Source organism: Montipora foliosa, chromosome 3 (genome assembly GCF_036669935.1).
Source record: "Montipora foliosa isolate CH-2021 chromosome 3, ASM3666993v2, whole genome shotgun sequence".
In the NCBI taxonomy this organism is placed as follows: domain Eukaryota; kingdom Metazoa; phylum Cnidaria; class Anthozoa; order Scleractinia; family Acroporidae; genus Montipora; species Montipora foliosa.
The window spans coordinates 70,704,942-70,732,441 of record NC_090871.1 but is presented as its reverse complement, the minus strand read 5'-3'; the positions used below and the strand labels follow the sequence as shown (position 1 = coordinate 70,732,441).

The 27,500-nt window shown below is 38.2% G+C and overlaps 2 protein-coding genes across 11 annotated transcripts in view; one reads left to right on the top strand and one right to left on the bottom strand.

Annotated features, from left to right (window-relative positions):
* The window catches only part of LOC137998145 (D-inositol 3-phosphate glycosyltransferase-like), a 60,526-nt gene extending 36,075 nt beyond the window's left edge, over positions 1-24,451 (top strand). For 7 of the 10 annotated variants that reach the window (XR_011122710.1, XR_011122705.1, XR_011122708.1 and 4 more), the window contains 5 exons: positions 217-1,471; positions 2,143-2,217; positions 2,679-2,753; positions 23,881-24,070; positions 24,155-24,451. Coding sequence is in view for 1 of the 10 variants with exons in the window: in XM_068844580.1 (XP_068700681.1) it covers positions 283-1,471; positions 2,143-2,217; positions 2,679-2,753; positions 23,881-23,918 (1,377 nt within the window). In the remaining 9 variants the exon portion in view is untranslated. Of the gene's footprint in view, positions 1-216; positions 1,472-2,142; positions 2,218-2,678; positions 2,754-18,691; positions 18,802-23,880; positions 24,087-24,154 lie in introns of those variants that run through there. The other 3 variants (XM_068844580.1, XR_011122712.1, XR_011122711.1) reach the window with 3 other exon arrangements.
* On the bottom strand, positions 8,648-27,283 carry LOC137998144 (uncharacterized). Its single transcript, XM_068844579.1, has 22 exons — positions 27,027-27,283; positions 24,445-24,593; positions 24,110-24,190; positions 23,947-24,027; positions 23,381-23,443; positions 22,803-22,829; positions 21,614-21,673; positions 21,301-21,357; positions 20,411-20,482; positions 19,785-19,823; positions 18,956-18,997; positions 18,698-18,816; positions 17,980-18,074; positions 17,263-17,342; positions 17,039-17,134; positions 16,655-16,745; positions 16,041-16,155; positions 15,517-15,639; positions 15,023-15,148; positions 14,569-14,604; positions 12,761-12,818; positions 8,648-12,466 (listed from the first exon to the last, which is right to left on the bottom strand). Exons 1-22 carry the CDS (start codon positions 27,281-27,283, stop codon positions 12,279-12,281), a joined length of 2,055 nt encoding a protein of 684 aa, XP_068700680.1. The 3' UTR covers positions 8,648-12,278.
* Between the last annotated feature and the right edge of the window lie 217 nt (positions 27,284-27,500).

Genomic DNA, 27,500 nt, shown 5'->3' with positions numbered 1-27,500 from the left:
TTTTAATGTAGGTTACGTATACCCCTTGTATGAAGTAGATGTAGCTTGGCAGGAAGCACTAAAACAACAAATGTTGTTAAGTTAATTATCCATTGCCCAGTAGTAAAACCGCTAATGTGCCCAGTTATTAGGAAACTGCCATTTCCTGGGCATTCTCGTCATTCTCGACTCCCTTCTTTTACTGATTAGCGTTTTCTTTTTTCTATGTGTGTTAAGGACACAGAATAGCTCTTGCTCAAGGTTCCTCCACCCAATGCAACAGCGTTACCACCAGGCGTAACTATGGCATCAGGCTCATCGCAGCAACCTCAAGAACATGGCCCCAACAAAGTTCAAGTCACCATTTTGGCTTCTGAGTGGGGATCCAGTAAAGGTGGACTTTCCACAATCAACAGAGAGTTGGCCATACAGCTGGCCAAATTTCCAGAAGTTCAAATCACATACTTTTTACCGAAATGCTCTGAGGAGGATAGGAAAGTAGCTCTTAGCCATGGCATAAACATTCTTGAAGCAAAACGACTGCCAGGGTATGAAGAACTGGAGTGGCTCAGCTTTCCACCAGAGCATTTGCGAATAGACGTCATTGTTGGTCATGGAGTGAAACTTGGTCGCCAAGCACAAGTTATTCGCAACTCTCATAAATGCAAGTGGATACAAATGATACACACTGACCCAGAGGAACTAGGAATGTTCAAATGTTATGAAAATCCAATCTCAAAGGGCGAGGAAAAACACAATGTTGAAATAGCACTGTGCGAGATGTCTAATTTTGTTGTAGCAGTCGGGCCTAAGCTGGCAGAGGCCTTTCGCAAATATCTCCGCTGTTGTAAAAAAGATCAAGATGTCTTTGACTTCACTCCTGGTATTTTTGATGAGTTTGTCAGTGTTCAACAAGTTCCTGAGGAAAGAAAACATTGCAGTGTCCTGGTGTTCGGACGCGGAGATGCTGATGACTTCGAGTTAAAAGGATTTGACATTGCAGCAAGATCTGTTGCAGCATTACCTGACACTCACCTTGTGTTTGTTGGAGCCCCCGATGGAAATCATGAGGAGATCGCAAACCGATTACTTGAATACGGTATTCCTAAAAATCGGCTTAGGGTAAGAGGGTATGTCAAAACCCGAGAAGCTTTGAAGCGATTATTCTGTGAGGTGGATCTTGTACTCATGCCCTCCAGAACAGAAGGCTTCGGTTTGACAGGTCTGGAGGCTCTGTCAGCTGGGCTACCTGTAATCGTCGGCAACAACTCGGGATTTGGAGAAGCCCTTGGCAATGTACCATTTGGTTCTTCATTCGTCATTGACTCTGAGGATCCCAATGCATGGACAGCAGCTATCAAGGACATCTGGAACAAAAACAGGCAGACAAGGCTTCATGAGGCTAAGGTTCTCCGTGACTACTATGGAACGAAATATATCTGGTCTGAGCAGTGCAATGATCTTCTCAAAAAAATGATCAACTCTGTAAATGGTATGAATTAACAATATATTTCAATCCCTTTATATCAAAATCGTTTCAAGTGTAAATCTAGATACTTGGTTAATCGCCTTTAGTAGACGTCAACTGCAAATGATAGCTTCACTAGCTCAAAATTTGATGGAAAAGGAAGCTAACTTACTTACTTACTTACATACATACATACATACATACATACATACATACATACATACATACATACATACATACATACATACATACATACATACATACATACATACATACATACATACATACATACATACATACATACATACATACATACATACATACATAATTGACCGCTCCCCATCCCCATGGGCTTTTCAGGCCCAATGAAACACAACGAAACGGAATAACAACAACAACTGTTAAGAATCCCAACTGGCCGGAGGCAAACCAGTTGGCTTTTTACAAGTGCAGCTTGGAAGTTGAACCAGGGACTACAAGAAACAAATTCAACGAGTGGTCAGAGCGGGTCTTGAATCCGGGATCTCCGCATCTCAATGCAAGCGCCCTAACCACTGGGCCACACTGCCTCCTAAAATTACACTCGAAGTCAGTATCATATCTTGATAGTCAGCTCAAATTGAAAGTGTAATATTACTTTTTTTTTCTTAGCTGTGAGCAATTCACCTATAGTTTGCCTTCATATATTTCGACAGATGCTTCCTGCGAGCCTCAGATGCCATCAGAAGCACAAGGCAAATTACAGAGAAAATTCAATAAGGACCAAAACGGTAAAATCATTAGGACTCTTTTACAAGTACAAATCGGCTTTTGGAAGGGCAGTTCTCACATAGAGACTGTTTACTAACTCGATAAGGTGCCTTGGTTGACTGAACAAAAGATACGTTGAGTTTGCGTAAGAAAAAAAGAGTTCATTCCCCGGGATTAGTTTCTAGACATCAACGTGACAACGCTTTCTTTATTTGGCCATTGGGACGTCATATGCCTATACACTCTCCACACTTGTAGACACTGATAATCACTGATAGATGTGGGGGCCCCCATGAGCATTTCCTGATTTTAAATAATGATAACCTTTCCAAATAAAAAAATTTAATTATCAACCTTAGTAGCTCTTTGGATTAGTTGGAATGGGCATCTGAATCTTTCCTGTAACCTTCTATTTTTAAGCAAAAACTGGATTCTGTCTCCTACCCAGGTGCTTCAGATTTTTGCTGTTAAATATTTACAGATATCTCTTTCACCGATCATGGCCTTTCACAAAAGAATGCAAAAGGAGAAGAGAAAGACTTTATGCAACATTTAGGTAAAGTCGTCCAAACATGTAATCTTATTCTAAAATTTAACTAAGACATTCTTTGAATTAAAGTTCTCTGGCAGTGGTTGATGTAGATACTACTTGTGCATTCTTAACGTGCTCATATATGATCTATTTCATATATCATTTCATCATTGATTCATTCCTTACGGGAACATTAGAACCCATAAATGACCAGCTCCCAACGTCAGTGGCTTCATGGTTAGAGCGTCGCACCGGAATCACGAGGTCATGGGTTCAAACCCCGTTGAAGTCCTGAATCTTTCAGGCTTCTCTACGCAATTGAAAAGTTGCGTTCATAACTGCGAAGATCATAGCTTCACTTGATTTCATATCTGCAGTTCATGCATGATCTATTTCATATATCATTTCATCATTGACCCGTGAAAATGCCACCCAATTCTTAGCCATTGCTAACCTGTTCACTGTTCCACATGCACGACTTGGCTTATATAGAGCCCTTTCGTTATGTACAATGCGCAAAGCTCTTTGGTCTTGAAATTGATAAGGAACTGACATTTCGTTTGCATGTTTATAAGTTATGAAAGAAACTGTCCCAGCGTATTGGAATTTTAAAAAAGATTAGACATTGCCTGGAAATAAAGCATAGAGTTCACTTTTATAATGCTATTATTAGACCAGTGATGGATTACATAAGTGTTATCTGGTCAAACTTTGATAAACATTGTCTAAATCGTGTTTTAAAGCTACAAAAGAGAGCAGCAAGAATCATCCTTTGTGCTGATAGTTATGCACCCTCTGTTCAGTTATTTAACCAACTTAAGTGGATTACTTTCTTTGAGAATGCAAAAGTAGCCAAGTGTTGTATCCTATACAAGCGTTTGCAAGGTCACGTGCCCAGTTATCTTACAAGCTCATTAGTACTTACCAGTGAGACTCATTCACAGCAGACTAGATAAGCTAAATTTAACATAGCCTGTCCTCTAGTAAAACGAATTACAGAAGGTGGAAGAACATTTACTGTGACTGCTTGCCAGGAATGAAATAAGCTACCTCTTGAAATGAGAAAAGCAGAGACTCTTAAGACTTTTAAAAATTCTCTTTGGGAACAGGATTTTTAAAGATAGCCTTTTTAAAATCATTTTTCATTATAAATATTGTGCCAGCGCATGCTTCTAATTGTTTCATAGTTTTGTAGATTTTTAATAATTTTATTGTAAGCCTTAATTCAGTATGAATTATTTTAATCTTTTAATGAGGGCCACTAGTTTATTAGTATTTATATGCTATTTTGTGCTACCCTAGTTACATAAAGACTTTACTTACTTACTACAACAAGTTGCAAATTAGTGGAGACACTTCACCTTCTTGGGGCGTTATTATCTCCCATACTGCAGCCCTCCTCCACCCCCCTTATCAATGTTGTTAGCAAGACAGAAAAATTCTAAAAACGTAAACCGTCAATGTTGAAAGAGGGAGAGGGGAGGGGAAGTGGGAAAGGTTGAAATTCTAGATACGTCGGGTATTGGAAGCTAGAAAAGGTGTTTTTTTAACGGGAGTGTCTCAACAATTTTGCAACTTGTTGTAGTAGCGAACTGTGGCTAGTTTAGGTGCCTGCTGTCTGGAGGAATCCCCAAAAAGGTCAATCAAATGGCTCGCTGCTGCTAAGAGTTGTTGCGCCGGAACTGAATGAGATTATGATTCGAGGGGATCGGCTATTCATCGAGTTACAAGTTGAGTTGAGTTTGAGCTGAGTTTGAGTTAAGTTTGAGTTAAGTTTGAGTTAAGATTGAGTTACAGTTTTTGGCGTTTTTCGGAATTAAAAGTAGTAAATATTCAGTACAAGTCACTTTGAAAACTGTTTTCTTCGCGTTGAAAGATATATTTGCATAAAATTTGGCAAAATGCCATGGCTTTCCAATGATCAAAACAATCTTATAATTATTACACCTTTCACGGCATCATTCTCGTTGCTGCTGTTAAGTCTATCGACGTCAAAACGATGTCTTCTTAGAGGGATACATGGGCTGTATTGTTAAGCCAGTTACAGCCGGCGTGGCGGCTACGATGAACCGTATTTGTCGTCCGGCATCATGATCGATCAACACGCCGTAAACGAAAGAGGGAAACATTTGGCGAAGTGAGCCAGCATTACGCTCTTTGCTCATAACCGCTGAAATTCTAAAAATCAATGCGTCAACACGAGTGTTACGACAAAAATATGTTTGCTAATCACCGAAATTTTGTAATGTTGGCAGTTAAACGAGCCAAGCATTTAAATAAATGAAAATGTTTGACCTAGTCACACATGTCGGAAAACCATTTCACTGCAAAGTTGAAAGACACAAGATGTTGAAAGTAATGCTTGATTGTTTCGCCTGGCCTTGATGGTATTACATTTTTCTTTTAAGTGCTATTAAGTGGTAACTTAAACTGTAAGTTATGAAATTAAATGCACGTTAATCCCTACTTCGGACCGCTATGACGTCTAGTTGTCTAGCTACAATCCCAGCCAAAAAGATGGTGACACCAACCCAAAATACAACCCCTTCCCCCCTTTTCAATGTTGATCAATCGCGCTATGACTTTGGGCATTCATGAGAAAAGTCAATAGTTTTTTTTCCCTACAACTTCGAAAAGGGGCGAAGGGGTGAATTTATGTGTGGCATCAAGTGTCCCAGAAATTTATGACCGAGATTGGGTGGGGTCTAAAACAAAGGTCACTTTCAGTTTGACGGGTCACTCGTACTTGCAGGTCATTGTTTTACCTTTTTGAAAGTAACCACAAACCCTCAATTTGTCTAACCTTAGGCCTAAAAGCCAAGTTTAGGTCTATGGTTACCCAAATCAATTAGGGTTTTGGGTTACTTTCAAAAAGGTAAAATAATGACCTGCCACGAGTAACCCGTCAAAAGTGACCCGTGTTTTAGACCTGGAGCCCCGGATTGTGTCACGGTGCCCGGTTCGCAAGTTACTTTGTGACTAGAAAGGTGACGGGTGCGATTCGCATTGTTTTTCGAAATCTATACTGGCCCCTTTCTAAAATATGACTTGTTACTAAGCAGTGAAAACACTATGAAAAGAAGTTTGTTTCGCTCACCTTCGGTTTCCCGTTTCTACATGGTAAGACTTGGGATCTTTGCGTACTCCTGGTTCTGATTCTCACGCAATGGAATGTTGATAGTTAACCGAAAAGTCGTCGGCAAGCGTTCGAAGAGGTGATCTTTAATTGTTAATTTAAAATTGTCTGTCTGGATCCCTACTCAACCGGGTAAAAAAGGTGGATTTCTTGAGATAGACTATTGATCGAGTTACGAGTTGAGTTGAGTTTGAGTTGAGTTTGAGTTGAGTTTCAGTTAAGATTGAGTTAATATTGAGTTACGGTTTTTTTTGCATTTTTGGCACTTAAATCTAATAAATATTAAGTAAAAGACACTGAGAAGACCATCAAACACCGTTTTCGTGAAGTGCACAGGTGTATATTTGCGAAATGGTTTTAAACTGATCAAAACAATCTTGAAATTTCCTGCACGGCAGTATTCTTGTTTAACACTTTACCAGTTTCAGCACTTGGACTCCTTCGATTTGATTACTGCCTGTTTTGCTGTTATGTGGTCTCATCGATCAGTAGTCCCTTCAGAAGATTATTCCAAGCCGACCACATGGCTGATGAAAAGACCAGACCACAACACCGTACTCTTTTCGACTAGTGTGTGCGATCTTTAATATCCCACAGTTTATGAACGCTGAAGGTTGTGAGACGGGACCTGCGATTTATAGTCCTTATTCGCGAAGACTTGAAAGTCTAACCATTTGCAGATGTTATTACAAAGGCAGCACTTTCTCCTCAATTATTTTAAGACCCTGAGTGTTGCGGGTCTGGCCGGAGTCGAACTCACGATCGCCTGCATAACAAACTGATCCACCGGCGCGCGGTTGTTCCTTTTAGCGATCAAGTCTATCGACGCAGAAAAGATGTCTTCTTGTAAGGCTAAGGATGGGATTTACTGTTAAGCCAGCTTATAGCCCTGGCGGCTAAACGATGAAACGTACCGTTTGTCGTCCAGCAGCGTGGTTTTCGTGATCGGCTACCAGACAAAACGTTATCGGAACTTGTGAGCTGCAGGAGTGTTTATGTAAAGTATGGAATGCGGAGCCTGGAACGCGTTTTTTCCCTTACTGATCCTAGCCTTTGAAGAGAAGTGCCTTTGTCAGTTTTCATTTATGTACTTGCAAAAACAAAAGAAACCGTTCACGAAAAACCAAAATTAATTGACAAGTAAATCAATAAACAATGAGTAATAGCTGTAAACTGCTTTGTGCAGGTAAAAGTGTAGACAGAAAGAAATGTCTATCGTGATTTGGTCAGATCATAGACATACTTTCAATTTCAATACTCCGATTTCAAAACTTGTTTGTAGACCTTTTTTACCCGGTTGAGTAGGGATCCAGACAGACAATTTTAAATTAACAATTAAAGATCACCTCTTCGAACGCTTGCCGACGACTTTTCGGTTAACTATCAACATTCCATTGCGTGAGAATCAGAACCAGGAGTACGTAAAGATCCCAAGTCTTACCATGTAGAAACGGGAAACCGAAGGTGAGCGAAACAAACTTCTTTTCATAGTGTTTTCACTGCTTAGTAACAAGTCATATTTTAGAAAGGGGCCAGTATAGATTTCGAAAAACAATGCGAATCGCACCCGTCACCTTTCTAGTCACAAAGTAACTCGCGAACCGGGCACCGTGACACAATCCGGGGCTCCAGGTCTAAAACACGGGTCACTTTTGACGGGTTACTCGTGGCAGGTCATTATTTTACCTTTTCGAAAGTAACCCAAAACCCTAATTGATTTGGGTAACCATAGACCTAAACTTGGCTTTTAGGCCTAAGGTTAGACAAATTGAGGGTTTGTGGTTACTTTCAAAAAGGTAAAACAATGACCTGCAAGTACGAGTGACCCGTCAAACTGAAAGTGACCTTTGTTTTAGACCCCACCCAATCTCGGTCATAAATTTCTGGGACACTTGATGCCACACATAAATTCACCCCTTCGCCCCTTTTCGAAGTTGTAGGGAAAAAAAACTATTGACTTTTCTCATGAATGCCCAAAGTCATAGCGCGATTGATCAACATTGAAAAGGGTGGAAGGGGTTGTATTTTGGGTTGGTGTCACCATCTTTTTGGCTGGGATTGTAGCTAGACAACTAGACGTCATAGCGGTCCGAAGTAGGGATTAACGTGCATTTAATTTCATAACTTACAGTTTAAGTTACCACTTTATAGCACTTAAAAGAAAAATGTAATACCATCAAGGCTAGGCGAAACAATCAAGCATTACTTTCAACATCTTGTGTCTTTCAACTTTGCAGTGAAATGGTTTTCCGACATGTGTGACTAGGTCAAACATTTTCATTTATTTAAATGCTTGGCTCGTTTAACTGCCAACATTACAAAATTTCGGTGATTAGCAAACGTATTTTTGTCGTAACACTCGTGTTGACGCATTGATTTTTAGAATTTCAGCGGTTATGAGCAAAAAGCGTAATGCTGGCTCACTTCGCCAAATGTTTCCCTCTTTCGTTTACGGCGTGTTGATCGATCATGATGCCGGACGACAAATACGGTTCATCGTAGCCGCCACGCCGGCTGTAACTGGCTTAACAATACAGCCCATGTATCCCTCTAAGAAGACATCGTTTTGACGTCGATAGACTTAACAGCAGCAACGAGAATGATGCCGTGAAAGGTGTAATAATTATAAGATTGTTTTGATCATTGGAAAGCCATGGCATTTTGCCAAATTTTATGCAAATATATCTTTCAACGCGAAGAAAACAGTTTTCGAAGTGACTTGTACTGAATATTTACTACTTTTAATTCCGAAAAACGCCGAAAACTGTAACTCAATCTTAACTCAAACTTAACTCAAACTTAACTCAAACTCAACTCAAACTCAACTCAAACTCAACTCAACTCGTAACTCGATGGGATCACTCACGGTTTTTGGTAAACCAGTCTATAAAGCCTCGATAAAAATCGTCTCGATGAAATAGGCACTCAATCTTGCACGAAGACGTGACTGGTTTAAAAAAACGAGCCTCGTTCTTAACATTAGACTCGTTTTAAAGACCCGTCGGAAAACGAGACTGGTTTGGAAAGACGCGTTTGGGAAGCTAGAACGTTCGGTTAGATTTGTTCAATAAACGATAAACGAGACTCGTTCGAAAAACGAGACTCGTTCGGAAAACATGAGTCGTTCGCAAAACGTGACTTGTTCGCGAAAACCAGACTCGTTTGTGAAGGGAGGCTAGTTAATCAAATAATTAATTTTGGTTTTTATTTCACTGTAAATGGCAATGTAAATATCAAGAATATTATTTTAGTTGCAGTCTTACGAACAATATAAATTTTGGCCAGAAACTCTGGCTTCGAATATTTATAACTTTGAAGCTAAAATTGTTATGTATTTGGGGGATGTACATGAAGCAGGGGGCAATGAATTCTTATTTCATTTGGAGTGGAATGGTTTATTTCAAATACTCTTATTTTCAGCAACTAACTAACAAATTGTTTGTCCAAATGTTACTAATGTAAAGAATAAAAAGATAATTATTATATTCATTCTCGAGTTGTACCATTTGTGTACTTAAAAATCAGTTTATTTTCTACTACTACAACCTGTTTCATCCTTTGGAATTTTCTTTTCTCAACAATAACCATCAAATAAAGTGCTTCTACCATTCTACCTAGAAACTACAACACGATCTTAATGATCAGAATAAATACAAAAATTGGGTGATGTCAATGTAGGCAGGGGGCAATGAATTCTTCTTTTCGTTTGGAGTGGAATGGTTTATTTCACATACACTTATTACTAAGTAACTAACTACCAAATTTATTTGCCCAATATTACTAAAGTTAAGATTAAAAAGACAATTAATATATTCATTCTCGTGTTGAACCATTTGTGTACTTAAAAATCAATTTATTTTCTACTACTACAATCTGTTTCATCCTTTGGAATTTTCTTTTCCCAACAATAACCAACAAATGGGTTGCTCATAAGGTATAATAAAGTGCTTCCACCATTCTACCTAGAAACTACAACACGATGTATAATTGAAGAACAACACGATTTTAATGATCAGAATAAATACAAAAATTGCCAATCGAAGTATTGAATATGAAAATAACACAAACTTCTAAAAGGCCGAGGCTATCAGGGATAACGTTCAGGGGCGCTTTCCACTTCAACGGTGGAACAGCCCTTTCCACTAGAAATTTCTTTGAATTAAAATAATAATAATAATAATAATAATAATAATAATAATAATAATAATAATAATAATAATAATAATAATAATAAATGGAAGCACTGGTGCCACTAGCATAATGCCCGATGATGTAATGAATTCCTTGTTGCTAATTGTAGAATCCAGGGTCTTACACCCTTCCCCTGTTTCATTTGGCTCTGACATCATGTTTTGCTGTTCCTTTTTATAAAAAAGTGTCATTGGTTTTTCTGTACAGATGGATAGCGCCCCTGAAAACAACATTATTCACGGCTAAAAACGATACCATCAATACACCTTATTCTCGATGGCTGCCATGTTGGATTTGCGATTCTCATGCAAATTAGCTACACTCTTCTGAGGGGGCAAACAACACAAGGTCGAAAGGTTATAGCGAACATCTTAGCCACACAGATGATTTGTTTCACATTCACTGAATGTTTATCACGTAAGTAGTAAAATAGAATGATTACACAAGTTACTTCGATGTCTTTTAGTGAAAAATGAGCAGATAACGAAGTAGAAAGTCAAAAGATATAGATCAAAAGATATAAAATTATTACAAAAGATACTTAATGCTAAATTCTAAATTGTACTTTTAGCAATGTTATTTCAATATTTCGACGAGCTGATTTTCCGCAATTTTCCTTTTTTTCCAATGTTTGCCCCCCAGCATAACACATGGCTAATTTGCATGAATAAGGCCTATTAACAACGCTTTGCTCAACCAATTTCTCTTGACTGTATATATATATAAGTCTATCCAAAAAATACAGGCAGGATTAAAGGAGAAATTTTAAATTACTCACAATACACTACAATCTGCGACAAACTTCAGTGAGCCATTTTTAGGCCGTGCTTAAAAATGAACTTAAAAATCTACCACATTACCTATACCCTCTCCCGCATTCAATGCTGCACAAGCACAGAAAACAGACTCATTTATCAGGGGAGAGTAGGTCAAAGTAAAAACTATTCAGAAATGTTGTGATCTTAATGGCAATGTGTGGCCTATTGTGTCACAGATTGTAGTGGAATTTTTCGTTCAGACAATATTCAGTTAACGTTATCTTACGGAAAATACATTTACGATTCTATATACAAACTACAATACGATCTATCTTTGTTATCCTTTGGAAAATACATCTAATTTACCTCTTGGGAACATCCGCTATATTTCAGAGGCGAGGGTGAAAAAAAAAATCATGTCCCGGAGTTGCGATTGGAGGATTTTCGTCCATTTTGTTTCTGACTTGAAATGTCTATTTATATGATAATCTTTTTGACGGCAGCATTAAAAGAAATCTCAAATTTTGTTCTTAACCCCGGGGTTCGCAAGTTTTGGAAAGGTCCAGTAATGAATGTATTCATAAAAACTACAACTTCCTCGTATTTGATTGCTTTAAGGACGGTGCCTACTAATTCAAAGGTATTTTGGCGCGGTTTACTGAATATGCGGGAAAAGCAGATCTTAACAAGTGATATTGAAATCCAAAAAGAAAATTGGGGTAACCAAGCATTTTTCGACGCTAATTAATCAACAATATTTGTAAAAAGCTTTAAAATACAAAACAATGGCGTTCTTTTTCAAATTGAAGCTTAATTATTTCTGAAAAATACGTGGTTATCCCCAATTTTCTTTTTGGATACCAAGAGCACTTGCTTATTTCTACTTTATCCGAATAGTTTTGAACCACGCAAAAATATACCCGTGTTATGCCGGAAATGAATCTCTTAAAAAGTGTTATTAAAATATGGAAAAAGAAAATTGGGCGTAACCACGCATTTTTCAAAGATAATTCATAAACAATGTTTGTAAAAAGCTTTAAAATGCGAAGCCATGTATGGGGTTCTTTTTCAAATTGAAGCTTTAATGGATTCCAATAGTACTTACTAAGATCTATTTTTTTTGCATAATTTAAAACTGCGCAAATATCCCTGTATTAGTAAGCATCACCTATATGAAATCCGTATATCTCGAGATGCGCAGAACGTATGCGCAATAACAATAGTAACCACCGTCCTTAATCAATTTACACCTCCTTTGTCAGTCTTTCATTGCAATTTTTCCCTTTCTTTCATAACTTCGCTGTTCTTTTCTCGGAAATTGCAATTTTTATGAATAATTAGTAAGAAGACTGAGTGTAGTCCAATTCTGTCTCCCGCCGCGCGGTCGTCCGATTTTGTTACTACATTGTACTATTATGATTACAGACCGAATTGGACTCCACTCAGTCCTATTACCATTACAAATCAATTGTCAGTCTTGCTATTTCCTTCCTTCTCTTTCTTTTTCTTCAGTCTTTGCGCTGTTGTTCTGTTGTTTTTTCTTTTCCTTTTTTTCCTTTCTAAAGACGTGTCCGGCTCCTCGTTATTTCCATCATTCTTCTCATCTTCTTCGATCTTATCTTCTTCATCTTCTTTGGCATCCGTTTCGGCATCTGCAATGAAGATAAAAGCTGTGTTACTATCCTTTTATCCTTTAATCGTACAATTTCTCTCCCAAACACACAAAGACCTCCCTGTCGATTTTAACAGTATTTAGCTTTAAATAAATGCCGAAGAGGCACAAAAAATAAGGAAACAAATAATCTATAGCACAACCACTTGTTGGGGAGTTATGTAAGTCTTGGCTACATGATGGCGTTATAAAAGGAAAATCGTAGCCTTAAATGGTCCCAAGAACCTTCCGAGTTGAGAATTTTTTCAAATTCAATTAAATGAAAAGTTCTTACCTTCCAGGGTTTGTGACAATGCACCTTCTCTGTAAAAGTAATTTCCTCTGAAGGAAACCTGCGAAAAGGAAATCAAAGGGAAGTATTCTACCCGTAAATGTCAAACAGTTATCCCGGACCCTTTAAACGTAGGATGGCTGTTTGACACGTGTGAGTAGAATACCCCCCTTTCAGTTTACCTAACTAAGTGTTCAAGAATTAAACAAATGTACTGTGGTTATGTTGATATTATTAACTGATTTCACGTCAAAATTATTGCCCAGTTAAATTAAGTTTCTGTGTAGATATCTTCTTGCAACTCCTAACTTTCATATGAATTATAGTTTGGTAGAATTCTAAGAATCTGGTCCCAAACGTCCCGGCTCACGAAGAGCCTGGTTTCAAGTGTTCTGGCTAGATTAGTGAGTCTATCGACCGAAGGTGCCCCAAGCGACCACGTTTAAAATGAAGGACATATTCACCACCTCGTTAATTCATATCGTTGTATTGGTGATAGATTCCTCAGAGCCTGGTCCAGAGCGATCCAGTAAGAAATTATAAAATATATTATTTTACTACCCCAATATGCCTAAAAGATAAAACTGTGATAGAATCCTAAGAACCTGGTCCCAAGTGTCCGGGCTCACGAAGAGCCTGGTCCCAAGTGTCCTGGCTCGATTAGGGACTCTATCCACCGAAGTACGTTCCTAAGAACCTGGTCCCAAGTGTCCGGGCTCACGAAGAGCCTGGTCCCAAGTGTCCTGGCTCGATTAGGGACTCTATCCACCGAAGTACGTTCCTAAGAACCTGGTCCCAAGTGTCCGGGCTCACGAAGAGCCTGGTCCCAAGTGTCCTGGCTCGATTAGGGACTCTATCTACCGAGGGTACGTTCCTAAGAACCTGGTCCCAAGTGTCCGGGCTCACGAAGAGCCTGGTCCCTAGTGTCCTGGCTCGATTAGGGACTCTATCTACCGTGGGTACGTTCCTAAGAACCTGGTCCCAAGTGTCCGGGCTCACGAAGAGCCTGGTCCCAAGTGTCCTGGCTCGATTAGGGACTCTATCTATCGGGGGTACGTTCCTAAGAACCTGGTCCCAAGTGTCCGGGCTCACGAAGAGCCTGGTCCCAAGTGTCCTGGCTCGATTAGGGACTCTATCTACCGAAGTACGTTCCTAAGAACCTGGTCCCAAGTGTCCGGGCTCACGAAGAGCCTGGTCCCAAGTGTCCTGGCTCGATTAGGGACTCTATCTACCGAGGGTATTTTCCTAAAAGCCTAGTCCCAATTATCCTTCCTTAATCATTAAGTCCTCTTCCGAGTTAAAAAAAAAAGTTTAAAGGGGCTAGGTCTCGCTATTTTAGGCATTTTCAGCACTGATCGAATGGTCATAGAATTAACTAAAATATCAAAATAACTGTTCAAAACTATAGAAGAACTCTAACAAGGCACAGGGAAGCCAAGAAGGGACATGGATGGACAAAACTGGAGAGGATTGAAATGGATTGAATGTGGGTAAATTTGAAAAACGTCGGCCTACCTTTTTTCAAATTTATATCAGTCTATATCAAAATGTCATTTACAAAGCTTGAAAATCATTCTCTGTTGTTATGTGGGCGTGATTTTGCAAATGAAAGACTCTTGCTCTGCGAATTTCACGTTTAGAGCTCATAATCAACAAAATTAAACAAAATTACCTAAAATAGCGTGACCTAGCCCCTTTAAGCCATTAACATTGAATAAATGAGTGCCATTGGTGTGACAAGTCATCTTTTTCATTATTAGGCATACGTTGTTCATATAACTTAAAGTAGATTATTACGTTGATTTCCTAACCTTAGAGTGGAAATATGTTTCAATTTCTGTCTCCTCCTGTAGGAGTAACAGAAAAATAGTAATTAATGCCAGCAACATTTTGGCACTGCGAGCGTAGGGGGTGCTAAGACAGAAGCCTATTTAGACTATTCAATGCATGAGGAAACCTGATCTCCTTGTAATTTTAACTATGAGATACTCAGGGCTGTGTATTACATGAAAAGAAAACAACTTAAAGGTTACCGCATTCACACCAAAGCTTATAAAGGCTTTTTAGTTAAACATGGTTTACAATTGTTTTCTTCATACAATTTACTACTTGACATAATGTAGACTCCAAATTCAACACAATGAAGGCACACATTAGAACGTCCATGTACCCTACGTAAAATGCAGTCTCATGCTGTGCTCATTTTATTTTTTAATGACACGTTTAGTTAGTGTGAATTTAGTTCGTTTTTTACTTTCTACTTACTCTTTCAGTAAGGTTTAACGTCTCGTCTTCGCTGACCGTTTCTGCGTGGGAAACAAGATGTTTCCCTCTGTGCAGCGTAAAACAGTGGGGCAAACTTTCAGTTGTTCCTGCCCAGTCGTAGACCTCCTGTCCCATTGAGAAGAAAAACATAAGAATGTGGTGAATATTTCAGTTGGTTACGGTTCTACTTCTGAGTCAAGGAGTCTAAATCTTTTCATTAACCATGAACGTACTTGTTTGTACGTAACTTGTTTGTACGTAACTTGTTTGTACGTACTTGTTTGTACGCAACGCATGTTTCGAGTTTTGTTACATTGCACTGATTTATTAAATAGTTCCGTAAAAATTTAAAGGAATGATTATGGTTTAGTTTTTTAAGCGGATTAGGAGCAAGTCAAAACAAAATAATACTTAAGTAATCCGTAACACCTTCATTGAACTTAGATATTCTTTGAAACGACTAAATATTTTTTTAAGGAAGTGCTGTTCCTTACCTGAAAATGGGCTCCTCTTTTAAATCTCCTTGACAATGTCCCTTTCGCGGCCCGAATTCGGATGGTCACCCCATCCTCTGGTTCATCGGACAAGCGGGCTTTCCTTGCCTTCTTTTCGTTATCCTGCAAAGTCGTTGCAACTAAGTTTATCTGTTTATGAAGACGGTATATTCAATGCAGTACGTAAGAATGGAAAGAATACAGGGAAGCCACTGTTGCTTTCGCTTAAAGCCATTTAATACGTTGTTTGGATCTACCCATCTACGGCAAACACTACCACCCTGCAACGGCCAAAATCGTTGCGCGACAAGTTGCACGAAAAGTAGAGCCTAATTGTGCTATAGGCAACGGCTCTTGCAACTTGTCTCGCAACGATTTTTTCCGTTGCAGGGTATGTTACACCTTGAATTGTTTCATGCAACTTGTCCCGCCACAATGTCCCCAAAACATTGCGAGATAGGTTGCACGAAACATTTCACAGTGTAACAGCGCTTTTATACTTTGAAGATGCGATTAATGTTTACCTGTCGTTCAACCTTTCTTGGATCACTTTCTTTATTTCCTAGATCCTGCAATTGCGCTTGACGGAAGTTATTATCTTGTTCCTCCCTTTCCGCCCGGAACTTGCCAAGTTGTTCTCTGCGAAATTGTAGTCAAGGCTATCAGATTTTCCTTAACAGTTATACATCTGCCGATTGTGCCCCATCTGGCAAGCATCACAACACATGCAGGCCAGGAGCCCAGATGCAGGCCTAATAAAAATTGCCTATATACACTTGCATGAATATACAGTTACCCTGTTAAGACTCTTTAATAATAAAGATAATAATAATAATAATAATAATAATAATAATAATAATAATAATAATAATAATAATAATAATAATAATAATAAAGATAGTGGTAATGACAATGATAATGATAACGATAAGAATAATGATAATAATAATGACTTTAATAGTGGTACTTCCACCGAGTGGCTCTTCGCCTACTAATAAACAATTAAACTATAAACTATGACTTGTCTTCCCGTTTGCTACATTCTTAAAAAATAACATCGCAAATACATACATACAATTACACAAATAAATCGATTATCACTCATAAACTGGCACATATTGATCGATTCTACATGTACCTTTGCGCCGACAGCACCTTGAGGGCGTCACAAGTCTTTTCCAAGACCTCGGACAACCTGTCCTGGATGTCGATTTCCGTAATGTTGCTATCTGTTAAAACACAAGCAGTTTTCAAAAGAAGAAAACGTTTTTCTTAACAATCATAAAAAAAAAGGTTTGGTTGTGGAAATTTTTCTTGAATCTGAATTTCCTAAAGGCTGGTTATCAAGAACTGAGAAACATTGCGGCAAAATTTCCTCGTGTTTTACTTTATAATTAGACACTGAAGACGCTACGAGGTTTAGCGTACTCACTTGTATGCTTAATTTAAGGTGTTAAAGCAATGCATTCTTCTTTTTAACAAGAGAGCGACCTCGAAAGGAAATTTAAATTTTAAAACATACCATGAAGTTCCTTCACCAGCGTTGGCTTCCATGTCGTTGATGGCAAGAGAAACAGCATGGAGTCCTCAGTGTTTCGAACACTAAACATGCTGGAAACTTCAAGGGGGAGAAATCATGCAATTATTGATGGCAGTTATAAGGAGTGTCTAAGTACTGTTTGCGTTGCCAGCACTGTGGATACTGATTCCGGGCAATATGTATAATAGCGTGAAATTAACATTTACCTAATCTACCATTTAGTGATGATGTTTCCGCAACCCAGAACAACCACTGCTGATTCTGGCTATTCAGCCATCTAAGAGCCCTGCAAATGATCAATGAAATGTTACTGACGCTAAAATTATGCCCATTTTGTCCATTCATAAGCATAACTTTGCATGTTTGCGCTGGATTTTAATAAACATTTAATAATTATACTTAGTATAAAAACACAGGTGACTATACAAAATCGCGCGCTCTCGTTGGCTCGCTATCTCGGATTATCAGCAGATAATCACCTCGACGGACAAAATGGCTGTCAGTAGTCGTTTTGCCACTGTACGTGAAGATGATTTCGCGTTGAAAAGGTTTTTTTTTCCCTCTTATTTGGCCTGTGTATTTATACTAAAACAATTATTCGCCTCAGACTAAGTGATTATCGGTGAAAATTTACCTGGACTTCGTCTCGGTTAATATTCACCGATAATCACTTCGCCTTTGGCGAATAATTGTTGAATAACCGGATAGATGTCTGCAATTATTGTATATGGACTCCATTTTCCTACAAAATGTGTTTTCCGGTCTTATTGCGCATGCTTGAATTTAAAGGGAAAAAGAAAAGAAAAGACAACAAACGTTCCTCAAACTAGTCCTCCTATCTTACTCAATAAAAGAACAGTTTATTCAAAAACTTTAGGTAACAACTGCATATTTTTGCATTGTTATGTGTGACACATGCCTACCTTACAATGCCTTCTCTGATGGCCATGTTTTCCTTTGTCGGGTTTAGAAGGATTACCACCATCGGCCTGTGGATTTCGCGTGCCTGCCAGCAAAACTAAAGAGCAATACACAACGTTAAAGAATATCTGATGCTTTTTAAAAATTTACTGCTTTATGCTTATTACTAACTTTCCCCCATCAACCAACGTTTATCGGTTTTGTTCTATTTTTAGTTATTTCCTTCGTCTAGTTTCTGATTTTTTATTTGTTTCGTTAAGCATTTCAGTCGGTTTGTTTTGGCGAAATAGCGAATATCTCTTTGCGGGATTCAAAGCCGGCAAGCATTCTATCATTACACGGGTAATAGCAAAACGTGAGTTCAATTATTGTTTTAAGAAAACGAATGCGTTGAAGGCGGGGTCTAGTTTGTTTGCGATTGTATTGTATTAAAAACACTTAAACCGTATATGTAGTGAAAACTGTTGCAACTGTATTGATATATAACCAAATGTTACTGCTTAATATGTGGTGCTGCAGCTTACGCAAAAAAAAAAAAACAGAACCAATCCAATTGGCGATTTGGCAGGCACATGGGAGGAAGGGAAGGGGGGGGGGGGGGTGAGGATGGTGGGGAAGCGTTTGAGGAAGACCCAGTTCCGTTCATTTGTTTCCATTCCTCTCCCCTCCCCTGCCTCCTTTGCTTCAGTTACCATCAACCTTTGCGCGTATGATCTTTACCTCGTGGAAAGAGTCCAACAGAAAACAAGGTAAGAATGTATTCTCTCCCTTGCTGGCAGCCAGAAGTCGTTGTTCCAAACGAATCACTTCGTTGGTTCGTGAAGGTAAGTTGGAACTGTCTTTAGGATAAACAACGAAAGCACATTCCAGTCATGATTTTTCCTCCATAAAGACCTTACATCTACATGTAGATTAAATTATCACTGAAAAGCTTCGTGTGGTTTGTACGAACTGTGTGTGATTTAAAGTTTGTCTTACCTCCCAACCCTTGGGGCGACAGGTCTTCTTGCACTGTCCCAACTATATTAAAGATATAATTCATAAGAAAAGAAGAAAAGATTAGTTTAGCCTTAATTTCCATTCCTATTGTAGCAATAAGAAAATAAATCGACTTACAATAATTAAAGCTTCTAATACGTTTTGAAGACTACAGAATAACTTGACAATAAACGTGCAATGAGGACAATTAATGCTTTTGAATATTTGTTTCTATGAAGTTGCACGTAACACATATATACCGGCATCACGTTGGCTGACTATGCAAAAACACATCTTGCACTTTAATTAGCACGAGTCTGATAATTTACAGCCTTGACTTATTAATGAGAAGTCATTTTGAAACCAATAACTAACTTTAGTATCACCCCACGAGTGGACTAATGCAAATGCTGCATTTTGATTGGCTACACTACTAGAGGACTATTAGTAATAGTCATCCAGTAGGGAAAAGCGTGGCGCTTTCTTTCGTTTGATTCCCAAATAAATATATTTTCAACTTGCATTTGCTGACTTTATTATTGCCTTTTTTGTCCGACTAGTTGGGGGATACTAAAACAATTAGACCCTTCGCACTCAAGGGCCACGGGTCAATAGCCCATTCGGCTTCGCCTCATGGGCTATTGACCTGTAGCCCTTGCGGGCTACAGGTCTAATTGTTAAGTAGTATTTCAAAATATCAGTAACTTTAACTTGACAACAGCATCCACATAATATGAAGAAAAAGGCCATGAATTAGAACTCTTTAGAATTGACATAATTTACACAGTACATGATAGTGTGTATGGACCATACATTACCGGTACTTTACCTTTGGTGCCTTCGCTGTAGAAGGGTGTGCCAAGAATACCTAAAAAAAGGTAACCAGCATGGAAAGAACTATGCACATTTGAAAGGTAGTGATATGGTAGGCAGTCAGCAGTGTAAAGATTCTGAATGCTAAAAAAATTGTGGGATTTTGGAATGTAAACTCAACATATTAAAGAGTGGGGTGCAACAGCAAATTAGAATGAACCTTCTATGGCAGGGTCAGAGGAGCAAACTGCTGCTTTTGGTTAACTTAATACATGTGTTATTCTCTTTTCTCCGCAATTATTGTAGTTAACTGAGTTCCTACAATAGCGTCTTCTAAAACAGTGGATGTTGTGCGCTCACCCTGATTACCAGAACATGGTATAGTAAGGAGTATTCACCTCCAAGCAAATACACGTCCAAAAAAATAAATAATAATTGTTGATTGGAACTGAGTTTAAAATAATCAGGTTCATGCTACATTTACATTATCACACTGTTTTAGGATATACTACAACAACTATTGACCTAAGTGTTGCGGCAAGCAGTGGATATTTACATTGTCACCCTGTGACTCGGCAAATATCCACCACTAGCCAACTCCACTTCGGTGAATACATGTAGTACCTAACTCACACTGTGTACCTTCTGTATAAGTAGATGCAGTTGCAGCTCCAGTTTCTGTTGCAGATGATGAACATGTATATCCTTGCCATACTGAGTAATGAATGACACATTTATAAATGCAGAACATTTTATTACTTTTGTGTAGATTATTAAAAGAAGTAATAAGCCCAGTTTTTTAAAGTACATTCTCTTTCTGGTAAAAGGTTTTTTTTTTTTTTTTTTTTTTGGGGGGGGGGGGGGGGTGGGGGTTGCGATATGGGCGGTACACATCTGAAAAAGGAGCCAACCGTTATTTTACAGGCTTCGCATTCACCCAGTCAAGATAATTTTGAACATGTAAAAGTTAAAAACAGTATAATCGTTTGACAGGAGAATTTTATACACTCTTTTGCATTGTTAAGGATCCAAGGAAAAGTACCGGTACAAAGAATTTTGGCATTATTATCCTTTGGCAAAGTTCCTTCGTCATTGAATACATGATCAAACTATTGATGACACAGTAAATTGTTTTGTTTAGTTCAAGGGGGGTGGCACTTAACCACAGAAAGACAATGGCTGCTAAGGAAGCTTTTAGTCAAATATGTTTTGAAATAATTTATTTTTAAATCCAAGCTACAGATTTTGTGTTAGAGTGTTTTCATACTGTTGCGTTAAAAAAAATGAGAACAACAGAGTTAACTTGCTGAGTTTTTAGGCATTTTCTGTTTTGGTCATGTGATTGCCCAAATTTGGTTGTGAGTCGAATCATACAAAGGAATGTTAGATAGAACATATTTGGCAAAAAAGGATTTCTGTAGAGTTAAAGGAATTTGAGAAATGACTATTTGAAGGGGTCTATGGCAGCAGATTGGTAGTTAATAGCCACCCCCCTTAAGGCTGCATTGCAGGGACTAATTGTAAGGTCCTACCATGACTCTGGTCCAAATCTACCACTTCTATGTGTGTACTCGCAGACAAGTCAAGATCTGTTGAAATATACATTGACATTAATCAAGAGTGGTGAGATATCAGCACTTTGTGGTAAAAATTTATAGCATCTGCCCTGGGTATTAGACATGATTTTTATATGAAAGTTAAGAGCACTCTGTTCAAGTTAAATAAACAGCCTACGAAGAACACAAGAAAGAAGTTTCCTAACAACTCTGAGATTGACACATGACTAACATGTAATTGTAGTTTTAGTAACATAGCAATCTGCGGAGCTAATTTTAAAGGTCTTACCTTGAATAAGGTCCACATCTATTACCTCTTCTTGGAATGGACTCTGAAGTAAACTAGCATCTGTTGAAATATTCATTAACAGATCATGAGAAGATATGGCATGTATACTTCCAAACCTAGCCTAAGTGAAAATTTAGGTTTAATGGCTCAGCAGAGTAAGAACTCAACAGATTTTGCAATCCTTTATTATTTTTCCAAGCTTATTGACTGCAACAAGATAGTAATGTATTGGTTCAAAGATACCATATCAAATTCACGAGAAGAACAATAAACAAGCGTCGGTAGATGTTTCCCAATAGGAATCATGTGGCTCATTAGTATTTAAGAATTCAAGGTGTCGTGCTGGCTTATGTTGCTCAGTTAGTTCATTCATTGGTGGCTTCTACAGTAATATTTTGGAGTCTTGTCTAAATTAGCATGTAATGGTAAAATCTTTTCCTACAAAAGTGGTTGATACAGCAATTATTTTTTGGAGCCTACCAATTATCACACATGTATCTGTTAGTTTTCCCCCCTACAACACCACTTTGAACAAATTAGCTCATTGACTTAGTGATACAGACTACTAGAGGTGATGTCCAGCATGCATGTTACTTCTTATTGGTGATATTCACAGTACCGGTAATTATAACAGTCTTTTCTGTGTTTTTTAAATTGCATTGGAAAAAAATCATCCTTCTCAAAATGTTTTTGGGGAGCAGGTTTTAAGGAAAGTGGAGACAGTTTTGGTGCCAAAGCGAGTGCCCAAAGTGCACAAGCTAGCCATGTTCCCCTGGGGAATTTTTGAAATTTATACACTCACAGATGCAATTTAGTGCAATCTGGGGGACAAAATGTCATATGTGGAATTGACACTTGCATTGTGTCCGATAAGAAATACTGGAATGTTAGTTAAATAAACATTTCATGTTCACAACGCAAAAAACTATTGGGGAAACGAATTTGTACATCAAACAAAGCATTTTTTCAAGCCATTATATCACTACAGTGCCTTTACTTTAGAGCTAAAACTGTGGTCTTTTTTTTCTGTCTTGTCTCATCATAGTAAAAATAAGACATTTTCTGACTCGAAGGAGATGGTGAAACTTTATCAGGAGGTGGCTCATTGAGCCATTGACGGGCTGGTTTGTGAGAAGGCTGAAAAGATATGTATTGTGATGATGACTGCTAGAATACAGATGTTGCTTACCATCTTCCATGTTCGGCATGTTTGAGTCTAATGGGAATTTAAGAGAACACTATGAATATAACAAGCCCACATTTTAAGAGTTCATGCAAATTTTAATTAATTTATGTAGCAAAAACAGAAAAGATATGAAGGGAATATAGAAACTTCAACTACTTCAAGTGCTCACAAATAGAGAAGGGAAAAGCATGCCAAAAGTAATAAACATAGGTTGTAAATCCTATATATGGTTAAAATAGTGATAATGGAAGTGTGAAAAGTGCTCACCTTGCAAGAAATCGACAGTAGGTGGTCTAGAGCAAGCTCTAATATTGATCAAAATAAAGCTAAAAATTCATCTTTTTCCTAACTTGCGTTCAAAAATAATATTACTTTTGACTAAATCTTGTCATACAATATTTCTTCATTTTCATTGTTTTATTGTGCATCTTTGGCAAAATTAGGCTTTGTTACACCCATTTTGTAAACATACAGTAGAAAATATGTCATATTGGTTTAGTTTTCTCTGTGCAAATTTTTTTTTCCCCTAGTTTTGAGGCTAATTTACATTATACTCTAGCATGTCTCCTAATAAAACTTACCGTTGCCCATCTGCTGTGTACTAGTGGACTGACTTAGGGGCGTTAAATATTGTCTTGTGGCAGCTGGTAAAAGAAATGTTCATCTTTTGATTAAGGCCTGAAAACTACTCTTTCTCCTATTTGCAAAGTACTTTAATATTAAATAGAACTGAAGAATTGGTGTCTTTTTGGTTTTGATACACAAGGTCTCAGTTTATTATTTTGAACATTCTTAAATTATTGACTATGGCAACCCAGGTAACAAACATTACACATATAATTCATTGCTAGCTGTGGAAGATCTTGTTGATCCCGATGCAAAACAATCAATTTTAGACTTAATGGAAAGAAAGACTGCATACCAAATTAAAAATGTCTCAGCAAAGGGGTTGTCTATCAAACGCTTACATGTATGTCACCTTTGCAGTACAGATCATGGGTTGTTTCTGTATAATTGTTAATGCCCTTCAGTGCTTATAGAATTAATTTCTTTTTTTTTTCTTCTGTTGTGTTTTTTGTAGGTTCTTTTTTAGGGATAAAATGGGAATGCAAGTGGTGACAGATGTCTTCCCTAAATGTTTGCATACCAGCATCCCTTGGTACAACTGCATTTGGCCGTCTATGTGTGGCAGATGCTGCTCCTGTCTGATTTCCAGAGTTGGACCTCTCTGTGAAAATGAAATCAATATAAACATTACGACTTTGCATACTGTAAGTGGAGGCAGATTTCTTGACTGCATGTTTACTTACCAGCATCTCTAGGTACAACTCCATTTGGCCTTCCTTGTGTTGCAGGTGAAGCTGCTGCTTCATTTCCAGAGTTGGGCCTCTCTGTGAAAATGAAAGTAATTGAAACACTAAGATTCTGCATACGGTTGCTGGGAATTGTAGCACTCAGCTGGCAACATGAGGTACTTGTCTCTGGTATGTAAATTTCAACTACAGGTGTCAGTTGGTATTGAGTGACTCTGTGGTTTGAAAAGGTGGGCTGGGTACAGGACTCAACACTTTAATTCAGACAGATAATTATTTGCATACAGAAAGATATAAAACGGAAGGAAAAGAAGGAGTTTTACATGTCATACCTCCATTCTCATCATCATTCTTCAAAATGATGTAGACCCTTTTGGATGTGCCTCCTTTGAATTTTTGCAACAATTGTGCTGCATCTGGAACACTTTTGGCCACCTTCTTCAAGATGCTACCCCTGCTTCCAGATTTGTACAGGCGTATTCTGTCAGGAAAAAAGGGGAAGGATGAAAATGAAACTGTGTTGTGGGGCAACACTCTTGGTGAAAGTTAACCACGCAACAGGCAAGGAAGCTTCTGAAGCATTGTGAGAAAGACAATTAACAGTATATAAATTAAGATACAATAAGTTAACCTTATGTTTAAAAAGGTTGCACCACTGTTTGTGAAGCAGACTCTCAAAAATTTCACGGTGCTCTTCTCTGATTTCTATGCAGGGCTGTGCTCTGGTAGTGTCCGGGTGGCTCAGGCGACCAGGATATTTTTGGGCAGCTTGATTAACTTTGTTTTATGAAAGCTGACAAGTGAGAGCTGAACACCCCAGATTTCCTAGATAAAGGCCTTCTGATAGGGTGCGATGAAAAAAAGCGAAAATTTGCAGGGCAGACTGTGATTAGAACTTAACAGTGAAAATAAAAATAAATAAATAAAAGGAAGTGAGCAAAACTTTCTCTCGGATTGACATTATGCCAATTATGCGATGAATAATTGAATTATGCAATTTTTTCTGAGCTCTATTAAGCTTGTTTTGTAAGATTTCAGGAAAAGAAAATCCTTTTATTTTGCTGGCCTAAAGACATTTTGAACGTAAAGGAAAAGTAATTATGCATCTTGGTCGACATTAGTTGTGATAAATTTTAAAAAATGAGGTCTTCTCCACTATACTTCAACGTGAATAGAGAAAGCAAATATGTCATCATTTCAGTGATGTGTATATAAATTATCAGCCATTCGCATTGGCTTATGTGAACAAAGGGGCGTGTTAAAGAATGAGACTCATACCAGGCCCCCGACATGCAACAACTTTGAATGTTTATGAAATCGAAGGTGCTAAAGGTTTTTTAGCCTTTTTCCAATTTAAATCATCTTTTAAATGGTGTATATATGCAGGAATTCTTCCGCGACTTGTTGATTTCTGTTTTATTTTATGAATGTTGTGTGTTCTTTTGTGAATTATGCGATTTTTGCAATAATTGTGCGATCGGATGCGATTTGAGGTTGAAAATCGCACCATCGCGCAATATCAGAAGGCCTGTAGATAAGAACATGCCCCTTTTTGGGTTAAGTCTGTTAATTTTATTCTTTACATCCTTTAAAACATTAAGCCCTTGTGGAATACCGTATATTAACAACTCTAGGACAATAGTAAATGGGGTTTTAACAATAATTAAGTGATATATTTGTAAACAAAGTGAGGGCTCTCCAAAGAACAAATTTCAGCTAGCAACCTATTACATCTACAATCGTGGACAAAACTGTTAGACATCAATAAGTGCAGTATAATCTCTCGTAACATAGTTTAGTAACTTATCCTACCCCGTGCGTCCTGTCAGTCAATGATACCTAAACTGCAATGTGGTCTACACTATATATTGCCCTTTTTTTTTTTTTTTTTACAACATTGGATAAGGGGAAATAGGAAAAAGGGTATGCTTAAGAGATTTAAGAGTGTTATATAAGTCTGACGCAACACGTTTTGTCCAAGATTGTAGGTAGCAGAGCACGTGGATATCACATTTGGGTGCTGTAGCCTTAGCAGCAAACGCATGTATCTTGTTGTAGTGGCTGCTTTTTAGTTAGTAGCTGAACTGTGCCAAAACGGAGCACTTAACAATGAAATCCTGCGAGCCACACTGGGTGAATACCGCATTGTTTATCCCTTTTTTTTTTTTCAAATTCATGTGCAATGAATGGAATTTATCATGAGTTGCACAGTATTCCTTCAAGGTTTTAGCGAGTCACTAAATTTTTCATGCCGTAAAACTGCAAATTATAGGTTAAGTCACGCTTTTTACCCCAGCAGCTTAAAATTTTGATGTTTCATAGTCTGCTCCCTTTTGTTAGTGTGCTTTGTATAACCTGGTATAACACTTCAATTTGAAAGACCATAATAATTATTGCAATTTTTATTAAAATAAAATTGATTGTTAAGGTCCTGTACTTGCTCTCAATTATATTTGGTTCTGCTCGATTCCAAACACGTGGAGGAAATTTAAACAGGAACGCAACAAATTATAGTGCAAGAAACAAGTGGAAGTTTTGACGAGTCATTGGTTGATTTTTCTTTGCGCCACACCCACGCGCTCGCGCTCCGCCCTCGCTGTGATCCACTCCCTCCGCCTCGTGAAACTCGAAGAGTGCGAGAATATGACTTTTCCGGGCACTGACAGATATTTTTTGATCAACCCGAGAAGTTATTACGCACGAGTGTGCCTTTATTTATTGGACATCTTCAACAGTTATTGCTTAAGGTTTGCTTTAATTACACTCATTTTGCATCGACGAGCTGTATAATTTTCTACCTTTATTAGAATTGTGACCCGGCGACGAATCTTTAATACAGCTTTGTTACATCAATCGAAGCGAGAATGTTTCATCTCGCTGCACAATCGTGATGTTTTCTGTAAATGTTGCTTACCTTGTGAAGTCAGCTTGTGCCAACTCGGGGAAATGCTCTTTTAATTTGTCCCTCATATGACGCTCGGTGAATTTCTTTCCGAACTCGATCTCCTTCACTCTTCCCTCGCGATTTAGTTCATCCCAAGGCCTTCCACGTGGGATTGCTTTAGGAAGTTCCCTTAACCATACAAAGGTTCTCGACGATTTCGGTCCAGTTCGTGCTATAGAGGGAGATCCGGGTCTATCGCTATCACTAGAGGAGCTAGATTCCGCCATGCCTGAAAGATCAACTGAAGTGCCCAAAGTGCGGAGCCGAAATGTTATATTATATTACAAGCCGTGAAGAACAATGACACTTCCGGTGTATGTGATGTGAACCGCCCTTCAAGGACTCAGAAGTGATGTAAAAGTCCCAAATGTTGATAAACCTCCTCTTTCAGTGCATTTTCGCAGTTTGTCTTCCATTATATCGATCTACTCTTTCTCTTTCATA